Here is an 18393-nt window from a genome sequence, read left to right as displayed (position 1 = left end):
TGGATCCAAAACAATAACCTTAGCTTTCTTGTTCCAATTGAGGATATCTATCGGATTCCTGATTCATATATTTTTAATTTCTTATGGGATATTGGATATATATGGCCAAATGGGGAGTTGGTATATTGTGATGCAGTAGGAAAGTAGTAGCGTTGAAATACATCCGTGTATGCGTATTTCTCTCTGATTTGAGATTTACAACTGGACAATTGTTATGAATGTGTGGATAATAATTAACCATATGGCGTGTAAATCCAACCAAGTTGGTCTGGTTTCCCTCCTAAGATGATTTAATACGGAGTAATTAATAATGAGTTATTGATGAAAAAAAAAACTTTTATTTTGGTGACAAATATATCAATATTGTTGTGAATAAATACATGTGCTATAGGTATTATACAAATAAGAGAACTCTGATCTTGTATATTTTTGTTTTGATGAGTAGGCCAGAGTTGGTGTGCGCCAACGCAACACACACACACACACACACATATATATATGAAAAAATTCAAATGCGGCAACACCCTCCCGTGCGGCGGTTTTCAGAATACCTCAATAGTGTTAACAATATGCACTAATAGTGTAAGAGAAACACACAACAATGAAATGCAAAAATACACCAAAAAATACACAACACACCCAAAAAAAAAATATACCATATACCTCCCTACCACTAATGGTGTATTTCCGAACATTGTTTGATGCTTTTAGTCATACCTAATGGTGTGTTTTTGGTGATGTGTACCTAGTTTGTGCACTACTGGAAATTATGAAATTTCCGACCACCTGAAAGTGATCTTAAATCAAGTCGAAAGTCTTGTTCCGGCCATTTTTGGTATTCGAAAAAACCTTTGTTGCTATTTCCGACCACTTTTTGGTATGAACTTGATTTAAGATCACTTTCAAGTGGTCAGAAATTTCATAATTTCCAATAGTGGTGTGTGTTTTTGTAGTTCATTCCCTAACGTTGATGGTGTATATTTTGCTCACACGACCGCTCGAGAAGGAATCGCCGCACCTGAACTCAACTATATATATATATATATATATATATATATATATATATATATGGGTGCACAAAAAATGTTCACTCCTATAAATATTTTTTTTATGACAACCACTCCTTCAAATTAATTTTCTTATCTCTCATCTCTTCTGTTCAACTTAGTCTCTCTCTTTCAATAACCAAGCAACAAACCACCTTAAAAAAAAAAAAGAAAAAAAAAAAGCATCTAATGAAGTTGCTATATGCCATGCTCGCATGTTAAAGTCCAGCCGCAGCAGTCCGCCCGAGCTGCACATTCACGCGAGGCCATGCCACCGCCACTGCCTACAGCTACGACTCCTACGCACAACGAACCACCATTGGTTGCACAGCCCAGAAAATGTTATATCGATGCGGCTTACCATCATGTGGACAATACGGCTTCGGTTGGGGCTTTACTCACAAATGCGGATGGAAGCTTTATCTCGACTTGCAGTACATCCTTACCGCATTGTTTTTTCCACTCATGACTGATGTATATGCGTGTAAGGAAGCACTCTCGTGGCTATATATGCGCGGTGAGTTAACCGTTCATCTTTTTACAGATTGTCAACTTTACAGAGGTATTTAACCGCAACAAGTGGTCCGCTCCGATCTTACGTTGGTTACGCTATTGATGGGTGTAGAGCACACATGTCTTCCTTTACATCATGTTAATTGATTTTATATATTCCTAAATCGCCAAAGTATTTAGCTCATAGTCTAGTTTCTACAGCTTTTAATTACGATACAGCTATGTGCTGGGACGATGTCCCACCTGATTCAATTACAGGAATACAACCCATTGGTTGACCTTAAAAAAAAAAGTTGCTATATGCATAAAACATCCTTTTTCTTTAATTATTTAAGAGACATAAAAGTCCTTCTGATCTCTTCGACTAAAGGTGGCCGCAATTTGGTTCGATTTAGTTTTAGAATTGGCAATTAACAGGGCGTTTGGGGCAAATTATGCCCTGGACCCGTGTCCACAATGAATTGTGGACACGGGCCCAAAACGACATCGTTTTTTAAAAAAAACGCGTCATTTAGTTAAAAAAAAAAAATCGCGCGCGTTTTGCCGTTAACGGCGTTATTTTTTTTTTTTGATTATGAATGTACAGTTATGCCGTTATGAATGTACAGTTATGCAATTATGAAATTATGAACACAGAGCTCTAACATTATGAACTTACAATTATGAACATATATAGTGATAAAATTATGACCATGGAGCTTTAAAATTGTGAATATAGAGCTTCGAAGATTATGAATGTACAGTTATAGAGTTATGAATCTACAGGTATGGAGTTATGAATCTACAGTTATGAGATTATGAATCTACAGTTATGGAATTATGAATGTACAGTTATTGATCGAATTATGAACAGAGAGCTCTAACATTATGAACTTACAATTATGAACATATAGTGATAAAATTATGAACATAGAGCTCTAAAATTGTGAACATAGAGCTTCGAAAATTATGAATGTACAATTATGGAGTTATGAATGTACAGTTATGACGTTATGAATGTACAGTTATAGAGTTATGAATGTACAGTTATAGAGTTATGAATGTATAGTTATTAACATATAGTAATAAAATTATGAACATATACTTCTATAACAAAGTGATCTGAAATTAAAAAAAAAAAGAGGTAGGCACTGCTACCCGTGTCCAGCAAGCATGCTGGACACGGGTCCAAGGCATAACGATTGGGCGTTTGGTTGGAAGGGTGGAATTATGTGGGAAATGAATTGTAATTCCATGAGAGTTGAATTACTGGGAATAAAGTGAGAATTTAAATTCCAGTGTTTGGTTGACAAGAATAGAATTACTGGGAATTTCAATTTCAATGTTTGGTATACATGGGAATTAAAAGAGAATAAGTAGTATAAAGTCAAAAATGTCTATTATTGTTGTTAGACATTAATTTTATGTTAAAAAAAAAAAAAAAGGAAGGGGTAATTTTGACTCATCACTATCTTTTTTTCCGAGGAATTAAAATCTCAGGGGGCATGGGATTTTAATTCCATGAAAATGGGGAAATTGCAATTCCATGGAATTGCAATTCCCTTCAACCAAACTACGAAATTTAATGGCATTTAGAATTAGGTGGGAATTAAGTGGGAAGGGAATTTAAAATCTCTCCAACCAAACGCCCTGTAAAGGTTCATTATTGACAAGAATTGTAACATGAACAGTTATTATATAGTTTAGACAATACATGAACTTGTGGTTAATCGAGATTTTATTTTTACTTTTAAATACTACTAATTCTTTGAATTTTAATTTTAAATAAAACTAAAATATAAATTTAACAAGCATATTAAATTTCGTATTTTAAAATTTTAAAATTTTTATTTAAGCTTTAATTTCTAAAATATTTCAGTTTATTATTATTATTTTTTTTAAAAGAAGAGCTTACACTTTTTTTGAAAACCAATCAATGAATGATTGTATTAATGAATCAAAGTTGCAATGCAGTCAGGGGGGACATAATCCTAATACATAGCTTGATCCGGAATAAAAGCTAACGAAGCTAGCGTATGCGCATGCGAATTAATCTGCCTAGAAATATGATTTAAAAAGACGTAATTAAAAGACGAAATTAAATTCCTACATTGGTCTATTACGACTCCAACATAGGACATTATTGTAGTTGAATTCTTTCGTATAGCATTCCTCAGCTGTAAACAGTCTATTTGAAGGGTGACCGTTGTTATATTCTTCTCCAATAGCCAGGATAGAGCTTCCTTACATGCCAAAGTCTCCGCCATAAACGACGACAAACAATTCGGAAGTCTTCCATTTTTTGCCGCAAAAAAAGATCCTTCTGGAGACAACAACACAATGCCGTACGTAGCCTCTCCCGTGTCCTCCCGGTATCCCGCATCCATGTAGCACCGTGGCATGGTGCCTCCGTCGTTTTCTGCCGTGGCCGCCGTGGGTGTAGAGGAGCAGCGGCGTACAACCTGCCGGAAGGAGTGTAGCGCTGCCGTGGCCTGCCTCCAAGCTGCCGAAGGGTGCGGCAGTGCGCCGTCCCATACGGCTGACTGTCTGCATCTCCATAAGCGATAAAGCAGCTCCACTTTGATCCTCTATTAACATTGTAAGCACAATCGTTAGCCACTCGGGGAATGAGTTGACAACAATATTTGTTATAGGCAATCCTGAAATATTCCAAACATGTTTAGAGTAATCACAAGTGATGAATGTATGCATCACATTCTCATGTGCCACCCCACACATTTGGCATGTGGGATCCACTTCCACCCTCTTTATAATCAAATTATTAGTTGTTGGAAGAACATCACAAATTGCTCTCCATAAAAAAAAAAGTCTTCCATTTTGGGGGTATATTCATTCCCCACATTTTAGTCCATTTCTCAAAATCCCCTGGTGAGTGGTTATAAACACCCATAATGTTCCTGTAGTCATTCTTAACCATATATACCCCATTAGGGTCATTAGGCCAATACCATGAGTCGTCATATCTCGGACTGACAGGTATCCTCAGTATCCTATCCACATCCTCTTCATCAAATAAGTCTGTTAAAATATTTGAACTATAACCAACAGTTGATGGTTTGCCCAAAAAAAAATAAATCATAAAATAAAATATCTTAATCGTAAGCGTAGTGCGAACTTTAAATGTAACTGTTTGTGCCAAAATGATTTAGGGTTGTTTTGCATAATGCTTAGTTTAGTCTTAATTCTTTACTTAAATTGAATTGCGGCCACATATACTTAAAATAATCAGTATTAAAAAGAAAAAAATATTAAATTAGTCATTAAATTAAACACAAAAAATACAATTGAACTACTAAGCTTAAAAAATGTGTAAGTAACCCCTCAAAAACCTAAAATTCGTGTAATCAAATCAAGGGTTGTTGTATTGCAAGTTAGTTTGCAGGCCTTTAGCTCGTGAAGAACAGTAAGAACGAGAATAAGAGTAGAAAGATGAGGGAGAAAAGGAGGATAGATCCATTCATCATCATCCATCATAGTACAATGATATATATACAAGATACACTAAAGGCATACAATAATGAAGGATAATTACATCCGTTACAGACGTTACAAAGCTACTATATTAATGTCCACCATAAGTTTTATTTATAACACTCCCCCTTGGACATTATTTGATCATGATCTTGCCTCATTAAAAACTTTCTAGGAAAACCCTGTGGGAAAAACCTAGACAAGAAAAGAGTACAATAGAAAATATATTCATGCCTCATTAAAAACTTCTCTAGGAAAACCACGTGGGAAAAACCTAGTTGAAGAAAAGAGTACATGATATATATAAAAACATATATTGTATTTGGTCGCCTCATTAAAAACCTTAACTTAAGAAAACCCTGTGGGAAAAACTTAGTTAAGGGAAAAAGAGTACAACCATAAGCCTTCAGGGCGCAAACCGCATAATCTTCAGGATTTTGGGGTTTGTCCATTTAAGCAATTATTTTGCAACTTTTCCTCATTGTCATTACTATATCATACTCATGCCTTGTTAAAAACCACACTAGAAAACCCAATGGGAGAAAACTAGTGAGGGAAAAAATACATGATATTTATGTATTTATGTGTTGCAAATAGTGCGCAATTGTTAGTCTTTTATGACTTAATCTTCAGGATTTTACGTTCAATGTTCAATCTTCCGGATTGATTCGAGTAAATGTACTTCCAGTCTCCCCCTGAAGATAACAATCTTCAAGTTCTACATATATTTCAAATTTTGAAGAGATGGATTGGACAAATCTTCTGGATTGTCACTTAGAGTAGTGTACAATAATCTTATGGCTCTTCTAGAGCTAATATAACATTTGTGCAACACAAGTGTTATTGTCCTCATTTTGAACATTTAGGGAAATTTATTGTATAACCAGTTTGGACTTGGCATTGCGGGGATCAAACAAAACAGCCAGTACCCAAGTAGCCTATTAAAACCGTATCATGGTTTCTTACATAAATGTCATGTCTTTGTATCTCGAAGATACCGGAGGATATGTTAATCATTATTCAAGTACTTCATTTGTAGGGGGAGCACTAGATTTTGCTAGCAATTTTATCGCAAATATGTTGCGGTTATGGAACTTCTGGTTCTATAATGGTGCTCCAATGATAATGAAGTAAGGGACTTCGAGTCCAAAAAGGTTCCTTATCTACTTCAAGAGATTATTAGGCAACCTTTAGTTTGATAAAAACATGACACTTATATGCATATAGACATATGAAAAAGCATTTTTAGATGTAGGCTGACTGGTGTATATAAAAAAAACTGTAAAGAAAAACTCGATCTTCAAGTCGAGATAATACTTATAGCTTTCACAAGCTTTTTGTTTCAAAAGTCTCAGTCTTTAAACATGAACTGACATCATCAAGCTCTTTATATCTTTCATTGATGTTTACACCATCAATCTTGACTGAGATAATAAATAATAAATAAGTTCATTATCAACCCTTTATCGAGCACACAATGGTACATATTATTCCTTCAATGAGGATATTAACTCCATTCGCAACCCTTTAAAGAGTAGATAATGACACATAATAATACTTAAAAATGAGAATTATGAATCCATCAGGGATTTCTCAAGATAAATTTAACTGCATATCTAAATTTATTATTCTGCCAATTGTATTATGTAGCGGAACTTAATGCCATTTACCGTGGGAGAGTATATTTGATTAAAATCAATTAAGGGTCTCTGCGTGAACCCATAGGCTACAAACTCGCTGCATATCATATTACCTTGTTATTCTTACTTCTCTTTCATGCACACACCCATTTGTAACCTTCAGGGTTAACGCTTAATGGTGTATTGTTATAAAGAGAATTTATTCATATTAGCGAGTCGAGCTATGCCTTAATTGCTCCTTTATATATTAAATAGTCATGGCACTTCTGGTGCCTAACTCTGGATCCAGATTATCATATAACGAGCAATTTGTGATGGCAATTGTGTTGTCGACAACTATAACCTTTTTGTAAAACTCCCATATCTGTAAAAGTAATGGCAATTTCTAAAACAACCAAATTCTAAACATTTCCCAAAGATATTGTGATCTGGTCGTTCCGCGTCCCTAGTATTACATTTGTTTGGTGCACCTATAAGTCTTACCAGGGTTTTTCGTCATCTGGACGAACGTCTGCAGGACATAATTATTCAAGCTATTTCAAGAGTGACAATGTTTCTTTACTAGATCTAGTATTATGATTCATATCTTTTTCATCGATAGATCTCCTACACTTCTGGCGTCAAGGAGTATCGGTAGATATATTTGGTCCATGTTGGGAAAGGTACATGGGACCTAGTCACTCTTTTATGATCGGTATGATCAATAGATGTACTTGGCAAATTTTTTTTTTTTGCTAATATCGCAAATAGATTATCTTTTGAACTTCCAGTTCAATCTAACTAGTACATGGATTTAAATAATGAAGATGTTTTTATTCTTATGAAATTTCTTGGCATTCCAAAAAGCTACGGAGTAGTATATTATCTCCCCCTAATGCCGAGAAACAATCTTCATTAGGAATGCAGTCAACGTACCCAATTATATGTATTGATCCTCTATCATGGGCTTTCGGTATTTAATTAATAGACGGAGGTTTCTTTGATAGCCCTTTTAGAGGTACGTTGTGGTGGTGATATAAAATAGACTGCGCAAAAAAAAATAACGCAGATAGGGAAATGTTACTTCTGAAACCACGTACTAGGTGAAAAGGGGGGTATAGCAATCCTTGAGGGATTGATTTGTGATATGCATTGAGTTAGACTTGGGTAAAAAGAACTTGACTCATAGTAACGTCATAGCAATCCTTCGGGGATTGATGGGATAGGTGGACCATTTTTGGTCATGTATTTATCGTCAAGGTTCATCCTAAACGGTGACTTAGAGAATTAAAGTCCTTAATCTACCTTCTGGGCAAATAAATATACAAAAAAAATGAGGGCTATAAATTTAAATATCATATGCCCAAATCTCATGTCAAAGAGTTTCTATAGCAGAAACTAGCACTGTAAACATGTCATAGCCTTTAATTGTTACCACATGCAAGTTAAGGTTTAGCAACGACAGGTGCAACCTAACCATATTAAGAATTCATGCTATTGTCCCACTTATAAGTTGGGTGATGAATCTCAATAGCTATGGCCTATAACAAATCATAAATTGCCAACAAGAGAAATAACAAAATCTCTTATATGAACATAATCAAGAGATTATATGCTTAAATGATGTCAATTAAAGAGAAGCACATGCAATATGTGATATAATTGTCCCTTATGTCTTGGACACCAAAAACTCAATTTAGTCATGCGCATCATATTTGGTACACACAACGCATGACATGACAAGAGATATTCTAATTAATTCATAAATTAGAAAAATGAGAGATGTACCGTTCGCCGAAAAATAATGAGCACATGTTTGTTGCCGGGCCCATTCATTCCTATTTTGGGGAGTCAAAAACAGTACTTTTCCAAGAAATCTCTCATTTTATCTCATAGTTTCATACAAGCATGAAAACATCACAAAAAAGCAAGATATACAAGCTGAAAATGGCAAAAGATTTTCAGAATTGTGACCTGGATTTCAGAATTTTCTGGGGAAAAATGGTAACACATTTTGGCACAAAATTTTGCAGATATGTAGTTCATCAAGTCTAGAATGTACACGAAAATTTTCATTCCAATCCAAGGTCTAAAAGTATTTTTCCCAAAATTTTTCTCAACATTGCTCCAGGCAGAAAAATAATTGGCAGCACACTGCCAAAACTTTACAAATTTTTCTGGAATAACCAAAGAATATTTTTAACAAAATATTTTTACAGACATCAAATATCACGAGTCTAGGTTCTCCAGAAAATATTTCATGCCAAAAGGAGTTCAACAAGTATTTTTCACGAATTTAATTTTCAAACTGCGCCGGTCAGAATTTTTAGGCAGTGATTACTATGTGTAAAAAAATCACAACTTGTTTGCTTCAGGCAAACCAACATGATGTGAGTCAATATTGACTTTTGGAGAGTAGCATAACATTAGAAATAGAAGTTGCAAACTTCATTCATGAGTCATTAGTCACCTTAAAGATCAATCCACATTCAGGGTCTTCCAGACCTTATTAAAAAAAATAGCCCAATGACCAAACACTTAGCATAATTTTGTCATGTACTACTACTGGAGTACAATACGACCATTGACAATAAGACCCGCATACACCAAATATCCTTCAGGGATTGACTTAGGGTCTATAAATCCTTTTAGATCAAATATCTATAATCGAGAGCTTGAGGCAAGATAACGGGTGACTAATAAAATTAGTGCTCTTGATTTACCTTCTGAGTAAAACTATATTAAAAAAATTAGACATTATAATTTTGTTTAAATACTCCGATTTAAGATTTATTCTAATGCCCAAGACTCATGTGAAATAATACAAAGCCAATTTTACATTGGGGAAACTACCCGAGTGCTGATATTTTTAATTTGTGCTATGACTTGTTGCCTTCTGGGCAATGCTATATTTAGAATTTTGGCTATAATCACTTGTTGATCAAAACAATCCTTCAGTGACAGTCATATAATAAGTGCTTCATTTCTAGGCAAAAATTACATTAAGATTTAAGAAAAATCTTATAAACATTAAGAGCATTAACACTAGGGCCAACACCTAGCAACACAACATGCCAACCACTAACAGGTTCATTGAAAGCACATGCACTGCCACGAATTGGAACATGGGGCTAGACCAAAGTATTTAAATTATTAAAGTATTAATTGTGACATAAGAGTCACGAGACGCTATGGCCGAACTGGCAGCTTGACGTGCACCATTATTAGTCACGCAAGTAGGTGTGACCCTAGTCCCCAATACCAACACTAAGTGATTCATTAGCAGTGGTATTCACATTAACCAGGAACAATAGCACTGTCACTAAACAAAGCAAGTACTGGCAGTGTGGTTTGATAAGTGTGGTTACATCATATGCTAGAAATAATCAAATTGGATAATTTAAATCAATAATACTATGCACTTAATTCGATTATATGCATAATAATAATCTTGAATTAAAAGTATGAATATGAGAATAAATCTAAATATTCATTCTCAACCAACATGGATATCAAAATCCAAGAATAATGATGATAAGGTTACGATACATGAAATTCTCAATTGAAAAAAAATATTACTTAATAGTAATAATGTTATATAAACATTTTTTTGTGTATCGTAACTGAAAATCATAATATCATCATTATTACCACATAAAATTTGAATAAGCAATTTCAATAGGAATTCTAAAATATGATTCCCATATCATAATCAAGATTATTATGGCAAATCAAAACAAATGCAATATCTAATTGCCACAAAACAATGCCTTTTCCAAAACCATGATACAAAATCACATTTCTTAGCATTTAATTGAAGGTCAAATTTTTTTGTTTTCAATGTGAGAATAGTCATTGAAACAATTTGGTTGCACAAGGCACATCATTGCTAGCTATATGAACTCAATATTAAAGGTAATATAAGGAAGATCACTACAAGATGACAATCATCTTTAAAAACCATCTATGATAAGGAAGATCACTAGCAAATCCATTCTCATATTATGGATTTTGTTTGTACTCCAATCCAAGGTTTTCCCAAAAAAAAATTTTTAATACGAAACATATACATATACGCAATATGTAAAAGAAATACCGAAAAAAAATATTTTTGAGAAAATCGTAAAGCATATGAGATAATATAAATACCATTTTTTGTGTGTGTATTTCGAAAAGCAGATCAAGTCAATGTAGCAGGTATCTAGACAACTATGATTAATACGGGAAAGAAAAATGTATATCATGCATTCATACCATACGAATTGTCTAAAAAGCATATAATTCAAGAAATATATCCACTGATCATAAAAATGATAGTATATGCAGTTGCATGTAGCATTTCAGGATAATGATAAAAGTTTCTAGAATGCTTTAAACGAGTATAACGTGCATTAGAATAACATAAAATTACCGTTCACCAAGTTTGAGCGTGCTGATAACGTGTTGTATTGCAAGTTAGTTTGCAGGCCTTTAGCTCGTGAAGAACAGTAAGAACGAGAATAAGAGTAGAAAGATGAGGGAGAAAAGGAGGATAGATCCATTCATCATCATCCATCATAGTACAATGATATATATACAAGATACACTAAAGGCATACAATAATGAAGGATAATTACATCCGTTACAGACGTTACAAAGCTACTATATTAATGTCCGCCATAAGTTTTATTTATAACAAGGGTCATATTGTTGAGTAATTTTTTTATAATTTAATTGTCATATGGTGTGGCATTTTTTAAACATGTAATGCTTACGTGTTTTAAAAATCAACAATATTACTTTTCACCATAGTCAACAAGTATTCTTCACCATTGCCAAAATAAGCTTTGCTACTACCTCTGTTAGGATCAAACACTTATTACAACTCGTCAAAAATTATAAGGAAAGTGTTAACAGCTTCATGCCTTTGTCAACAATTTCCCTAGCCACCGCATACTACTACGCTAAAAATTATAGTTAGTAGCGAATATGAAACTTTTTTTTTTATTCTTGCATAGCAGCTATTACCGTACCACATTTCAGAAAAACAAGGTACTGAACTTGTCCATTCAAACCTTCACCCAACAATTTCAAACGAAGCGGATGAAGGTTCTTCATAATAAGGGAAATACTGTGGTGCAGCTTGCAGGGTTTCCGGATGTCAGAAAAATAAAAACCAATGGACACTATGAAACAAAAGGGAATCTATGAAACAAAAGGGAATCTAGGAGATGGGAATGGTATACCAATTTCCACCTTAGTCAAATTTTAAAATAAAAATTTATTGGGTCATCTCAACTAAGTTCGTCACAGTTGACATACTAATTACAGAATTATAAGTTTAACTTTAAAGAAAGTTGTATATTCCTTCATGCTTGAATATATGTGATATTCCTAACTACAGTTTGTGCAGTAAAAGCGGAGCGCCATACTGAGGCTGCAAAGTTATAACAGTAGTGGGGGCGTGTGCATACGATGGGGAAAGCTCAAAAGAGTAATGCTGCAAAATCATGGCCATCACCAGTTTTGCTTCAAGCATTGCGAAGTTTAGCCCAACACATATTCGAGGTCCTCCGCCAAAGGGGAGGAACGTTAGCTGTCCTTTGGTTGCCCTTGACACTCCTTCACTGAATCTTTCTGGCTTGAACTCCTTTGCATCATCGCCCCATATCTTCTCGTCATGATGATTTAAGATCACTGGCATTGAGATAATAACTCCGGGGGGAAGTGTCAGGTCTCCTAGCTTAGTTTCTTGTTTAGTCCTTCGAGCAAGCGACACTGCAGGTGGATATAGCCTCAAAGATTCGTTTAGAATCATTGTCACCTGTATTTGACCATGTACACATTAGTGTGGAGATTCAAAAAACTGATAGTGAAACTATACATTTATGTTTTATATATTATATGCACTAAATATACCAAACTGTTTAATGCACTTACAATTTTCAGACGATTTAATCCATCAAAATCAGGTTTATCTTTGCCATATAGCTGAAAAACCTCTTCTCTAGCTCTTGTTTGCCATTCTTGATACCTACTCAACAAGATCATAGTCCAAACAAGCAACACAGAGGTGGTCTCTTGGCCAGCAAAATAGAACAACTTGCACTCTTCAATCACCTCTCCGGTAGTCATTCCAAAATTCTTATTTCCTTGTCTTTCAATTTCTTTAAAATTGGATTCCAATAATATGCCCAATAGATCATCCTTACTACCTTCCCCTGCGTTCATTGCATTCACTCTCTTGTCAATTATACACCTAATTGATGCTTGAACTTGCTTCTCAATTTCCTTCATTCTTCTGTTCCTCTTTGTTGGTAAGAACCTGCATCAATATAATAATTCACTAACTCAAAAAACCACAACTTCAATTATCAAGCTAGAAACATAAAAACTGCTCTCGGGGCATAATTCATGACCAATCCAAAAAATTTTAAGAGCTTCGTTTACCTCCATCCCGGGATATATATTGAGCGAGAAACTTCTATTATATGCCCGGCCTGTTCCTTTTGAAGTTCAAATATTTTCCTTCCTTCTTCATAGTTGCTTCCAAATGCGGTTCGGGAAATTGCATCACTGCTCAAGTGTTGAAGGTGAGGCCACACATCTACCTCGGCTAAACCTTGGTTGCCCATCTTCTTTTCCCATTCGCCCAACATTTCGATACAGCTCAAGTAGAAAGCCGGTATCATATGCTATATTTAATTAAGAAAATGGTAAAATATAATGCAAACTTATGAACAATAATTCATCATTTTAGAACAAATTAAAAGCAGAATGAAATGATAGGTAGTTGGGGAAAATGAAACCTTTAACTTCTCCATATGAAAGGCTGGATTGATGATTCTTCTATGTTTGGACCACTTATCTTCTTCGTAAGATGCAACTCCTTGGGCTAATAATTTGGTGAGGGGATTGGAAGGAGGCTTCTGATACACAGTATGCTTTGTTAAGACATCCCTTATGAGTTCAGATTCCTTGATGAATACCACTGGGTTTGGCCCAAGCCATATAAACGAATTCTCACCTACATATGTTTCCAGTTAGATAACTGTCAGTCTTTTCTATTATGTATGCATACAGGAGTTAATACCATGAGGTCCTCCGAGTATAATAGCTTTATCATATTTAGTCTTAAACTTTTAAATTGATCATTCATGATCTTTTAACTTTCAAATTATTATATCAGTAATCCAGTGTTACTCATGGTTCTTCAACTATCAAATTTTAATCACGCATGATCCTAGGGATGTGCAAACTTCAGTAAATTTTCGGTTAACCGATCGAACCGACAAAATTCGGTCAACTGTTTTTTAACCAAACTTTTTCGGTTCGGTTAATGGTTAAAGATTTTTTAAAATTTCGATTAACGGTTAATTCAGTTCGAAACTTCGGTTAACCGAAATTTTAAATATATATGTAATCCATCAAGGACCTTGTAGTCCAATGCCAAGTTGAACTCCCACATGAGAGGTTGTGAGTTTGAGTCTCAGTGGAGGTGCAATTGACTCTTTGGACCACATATAGTAACAATTTGAAAGTTGACTAAACGTGGCATGCAAAACCACAAGCTCTTAGCAAACAAGTCTACAAATATTAAGACTTTGTTTGTTTAACACTCCTATGCTTAGGAAGCTCGTGATACTAGGCAATGGGCTTATGAGTCCCGTCGACGGGTCCTACTTTCACGGTACTAGGCAACGGGCTTATGAGTCCCGTCGACGGGTCCAAGCACCCCGTTGCCTGCTAGTACCGTGAAGAGAGAGTAACGGGACTGCTGAACTTGTCTACATCGTCTTTTTAAAAAAAAAATTATAAAGAATCGTTTTGGAGAAAATAATTTATTTTTTAAAAAGTTGATCGAAAAAATTATTTTAAGCAGCTTTTTGAATTTTAACATTTTAAAATAATAAGGTATTACAAAAACCTGACTAACCAAATACTCGCATTGACTGTTTGACCTGGTTGGTCAAACAACTAACCGTAGTCAAACAAATCAAAATTAGTTGTTAAACAATAGTAGCAAATTCGCACAATGATTTTGCTCCACGTTCACATTATCATTAGATTTCTAACAATATAGAAGCCGATTCGAGCTGATAATACTAAACCTTAGAATCATCAGGCAACACTAAAGCTTGTGAAACATACCATTTTTTCGGATGGCATCAATGAAGAAAGGAAGTATTCTTGGGGATATATCATCTGAGAGATTCATTGGCTTGGACTTTGCTTCTTTGGTGCTCTTGATTACCTGTTTGAGGTCCCCAAAGATGAACTTATATTTTTTCCCCTTAAGGCCCTGCTGTCTGAGGCACTTCTGCAATTTTCTTGGCCTAAACCATGCCCAGTTAAGCACTCTCCATAGGTACACCAAGAAAATAACAGCAAAAGAAACAGCTGCCAGACCAAACACCATCTCCATCTGTACTGTGTTCAAATCAGCAGAAATGTTTGTTGTAAATCTCTTCTTACTTTCTGTATATATAATTGAAGAGGAGGGGCCTGAGATTAATTTATATATATACACACCCAACCAGTAGAAGCTGAGCCTGTGAGCCACATTTATCAAAAACCTATTGACCAATTTTATTTATTTTTAGAAATAAGTTATATGGCTTGCTTAATTTTTAAGATTCTTTTAAAGCCCTTATAATTATATGGTAAAAACTTGTGTGAAACCGACTCGACTTGTTTCACGGGTCTGGCTGTGAGACGGTCTCACACAAGTCTGACCATATTATATATAGTTTGATTTTATATTATTTTTTTAATACTATTGACTCTGTTACAATGTAGTATTTGTTCTATTTTCTCAACTTATTAAAGCACAAAGAGTGAATATCGCCCCTACAGAAACTCAAACCCATTTATGAGAGTCACTAGACTACAAAGTGATTGTCAATCTCACATTATTTGTTTATTTATTTACTTTTTTGCTTAACAGTTAAGCTTAGCATACACCGGATAAGTGATGACATCTTCAATAATAATTTAGTGTCTTAAATGAAATGTGTATTTTTTATTTATTATGAGTGTTACATTCCGGCATTTTTTATTTATAAAGATACACTCATTTTTGGCACCACTATACTCCGTATCAAATATCATCTACCAGCAAAGAGAATTTTGCTACATTCTCGTACTATTATTCACTTCATTATTGGGGTAAATGTACAAATGATACACATTAAAGCTTATTATAAATTGGTTAATTTATTTGTCAAAATGTTAGAATTTAATTTAGTTATAATCTTGGACCGACTCCTATCAAGGTATAATCTAAGCATTTTGGCACAGTCTCTGGATACACTGGATCAGAGTCAACGTATATCCTTCAGTGATTCTCAACAAATTTTGGGTGGTCTGATCTATTATTCAGCCTTATTTAAATATTGTGGACGTCTTTTATTAATGGTTTGTGGTCAGCATTTATTTGGAAAAGTTGGTTGAGTGAAAATGAGTATAAGGATGATTTCTTTATCATTTCACTTCATGGATTTCTGAGACACTTTTCAGAGGGATATTCTACTCTCTTCTTTTTTTTTTTTTTGAAATAAGATTCATTAATTCAAATCAGAATACAAGTGATTAACAATGAAAGGAGGGGAAGAAGTCCACTCCTGACGCATAGCCATAGAACAAGCTTTCCTAGCTAAGTTATGGGCAACTGAACCCCGTCAGAGAGATAGCGAATAGCTCCTTCGAACAGACTGCTTGGGGATGTCAATTTACCGTTCCAAACCTTGTCATTGCGGGTTGTCCAAATCCTCCAGCACAGTATCAACACCATACAACATTTATCAGGATCCAGGTTCTTGAATTGGAGATCAAGCCAGTGAGTGAAAGAGTTAACACCTTGAGAAATAAGAGGCAACCCACTTAAACTCTAGACGGCTTTAGCATAAATACAATCTGTGAAAAGGTGAAGTGTGGACTCGTCGCTGCCTTGGCACAATTGACACTCAGGTGGACACTGAACACGCTTGGTCCTCAATCTATCCGTTGTAGGTAAACAACCCGAACATGCTTGCCAAACAAAAGACTTAATCTTCCGGGGGATGTTGAGTTTCCACATCACAGTCCACGGTAGCCTGTTTGAATGATCGAACTAGGTAGATATGTCCTTGTAGCACCCCTTGACAGTAAACGAACCATTGCGGTCATCGTTCCAAATTAGTTTGTCATTATGTTTCAATAGAGGTAGAGGTATGCTCAAGATCAAATTAGCATCCCTTTCCTCAAAGATGTCTCTGATTATCTGTTCATCCCAACAGAGAATATCATCCTTAAACAAAGCACAGACAGGTGCATCTTGGAGATAGGGGAAAGGTGGTGTACATTCTCGTACTTATTCACTTCATTATTAGTGTAAGTAGTCTACAAATGATACACTTTAAAGCTTATTATAAATTGGCTAATTTATTTGTTAAAAGGTTAGAATTTAATTTAGTTATAATCTTGGACTGACTCATCAAGGTATAATCTAAGCATTTTGGCACAGCCTCTGGATACGTATTATTCAGCCTTATTTGAATATATATTGTGGATGTCTTTTATTAATGGTTTGTGGTCAGCATTTATTTGGGAAAGTTGGTGGAGTGAAAATGAGTATAAAAGGTGGTTTCTTTATCATTTCACTTCATGGATTTCTGAGATACTTCACTAATCTATCATATTATAATATTGAATTAAAGTGATGATCTCGTCGGATCAATCTACCTGGAGCTGGGTCAGTTGTATCATGCGTTGCACGCACCTCTCCTAAGTTAGATGTTGTGAAAGTTGGTTGTTGTGGCTAAGGTGTGTGTATACAAAACCCCTTTAATCTTGGTAAACATCTAGTGGATTGGACTAACGTGAGTTGCCTCGCAGACGTGAGAGATTTTGCTCCGAACTGCGTGTAATCTATTTTTTGTGTTCCTGATTTTAATTTCTTACCTTTAATTTATTTTTTTGTTCATTCTAAAAATTACTTAATTAAATGGTACGCTAATTTCTTAATTAAAACCAAGTAGAACTTTAGGTTTTAACTTGCATTCAAGACCCACGGTGCAATTTCAATTAGTTTCATAAAGCATTAGTGTGTGTGTGTGTGTGTGTGAACTTTAGGTTTCGCCCTGCAACCTTTGCAGAAAAATAAGCAATTCATGTTCAACCTTAGTACGCGATGGGCGTACAATATATTTACCTTTAGCACAACAACACATGCAACACATATTTGGCGAAAATACATGAGATCTCGAAAGGTTATGTCTAGCAGGACTAGATATGATCCGACCCATCATATTCTGCCCAAGATGACCCAGACAGTCATGCCACAATTGAAAGAATATGGGTGATAGATACCCCAAATCAGACAGTCGATCAGGAGTGTAAGGCAAGGCAGTCATATTCGGGCACGGCCTGATACTTATTAAGTGGGTGATTCTCGTTCATCATGTAAAGCGGCCATCCACAGGGACGGAGCCAGAAAATATGTTGAGGGGGGGCAAAGAAGTAAGGATGGATTCAATGGCGAATTCAGAATTTTTTTTTAGTGAGGAAAAAAAATTAAAATAAAAGAGAAAGTTTTAAAAAAAATGAAATACTTAAAAAGTATAACAATAAATATTGTTGGATATAGCGAAAAATAAAACATATTAAAACTTTATAAAAATATTTATAACAAAATATGAAACATAATTAATTTGATAAAACAATTCGAATATAAAACACATTATAAATTACACATTCCATTATTAATATATTCCATTATTAATATA

The 18393-nt window shown here is 34.8% G+C and overlaps 1 protein-coding gene across 1 annotated transcript; it reads right to left on the bottom strand.

Moving 5' to 3' along the window:
- Positions 1–11899: 11899 nt before the first annotated feature.
- LOC109182534 (cytochrome P450 CYP72A219-like) lies at positions 11900–15128 on the bottom strand. The gene is made up of 5 exons (XM_019332674.1): positions 14780–15128; positions 13438–13655; positions 13079–13323; positions 12569–12953; positions 11900–12452 (listed from the first exon to the last, which is right to left on the bottom strand). The coding sequence occupies exons 1-5, from the start codon at positions 15051–15053 to the stop codon at positions 12027–12029; spliced, it is 1548 nt and encodes a 515-aa protein (XP_019188219.1). The 5' UTR covers positions 15054–15128; the 3' UTR covers positions 11900–12026.
- Positions 15129–18393: the final 3265 nt, after the last annotated feature.

Source organism: Ipomoea nil, unplaced genomic scaffold, assembly GCF_001879475.1.
Source record: "Ipomoea nil cultivar Tokyo-kokei standard unplaced genomic scaffold, Asagao_1.1 scaffold1074, whole genome shotgun sequence".
NCBI lineage: Eukaryota > Viridiplantae > Streptophyta > Magnoliopsida > Solanales > Convolvulaceae > Ipomoea > Ipomoea nil.
The sequence above is the reverse complement of the archived record's forward strand: the minus strand, read 5'-3'. Positions and strand labels throughout refer to the sequence as shown.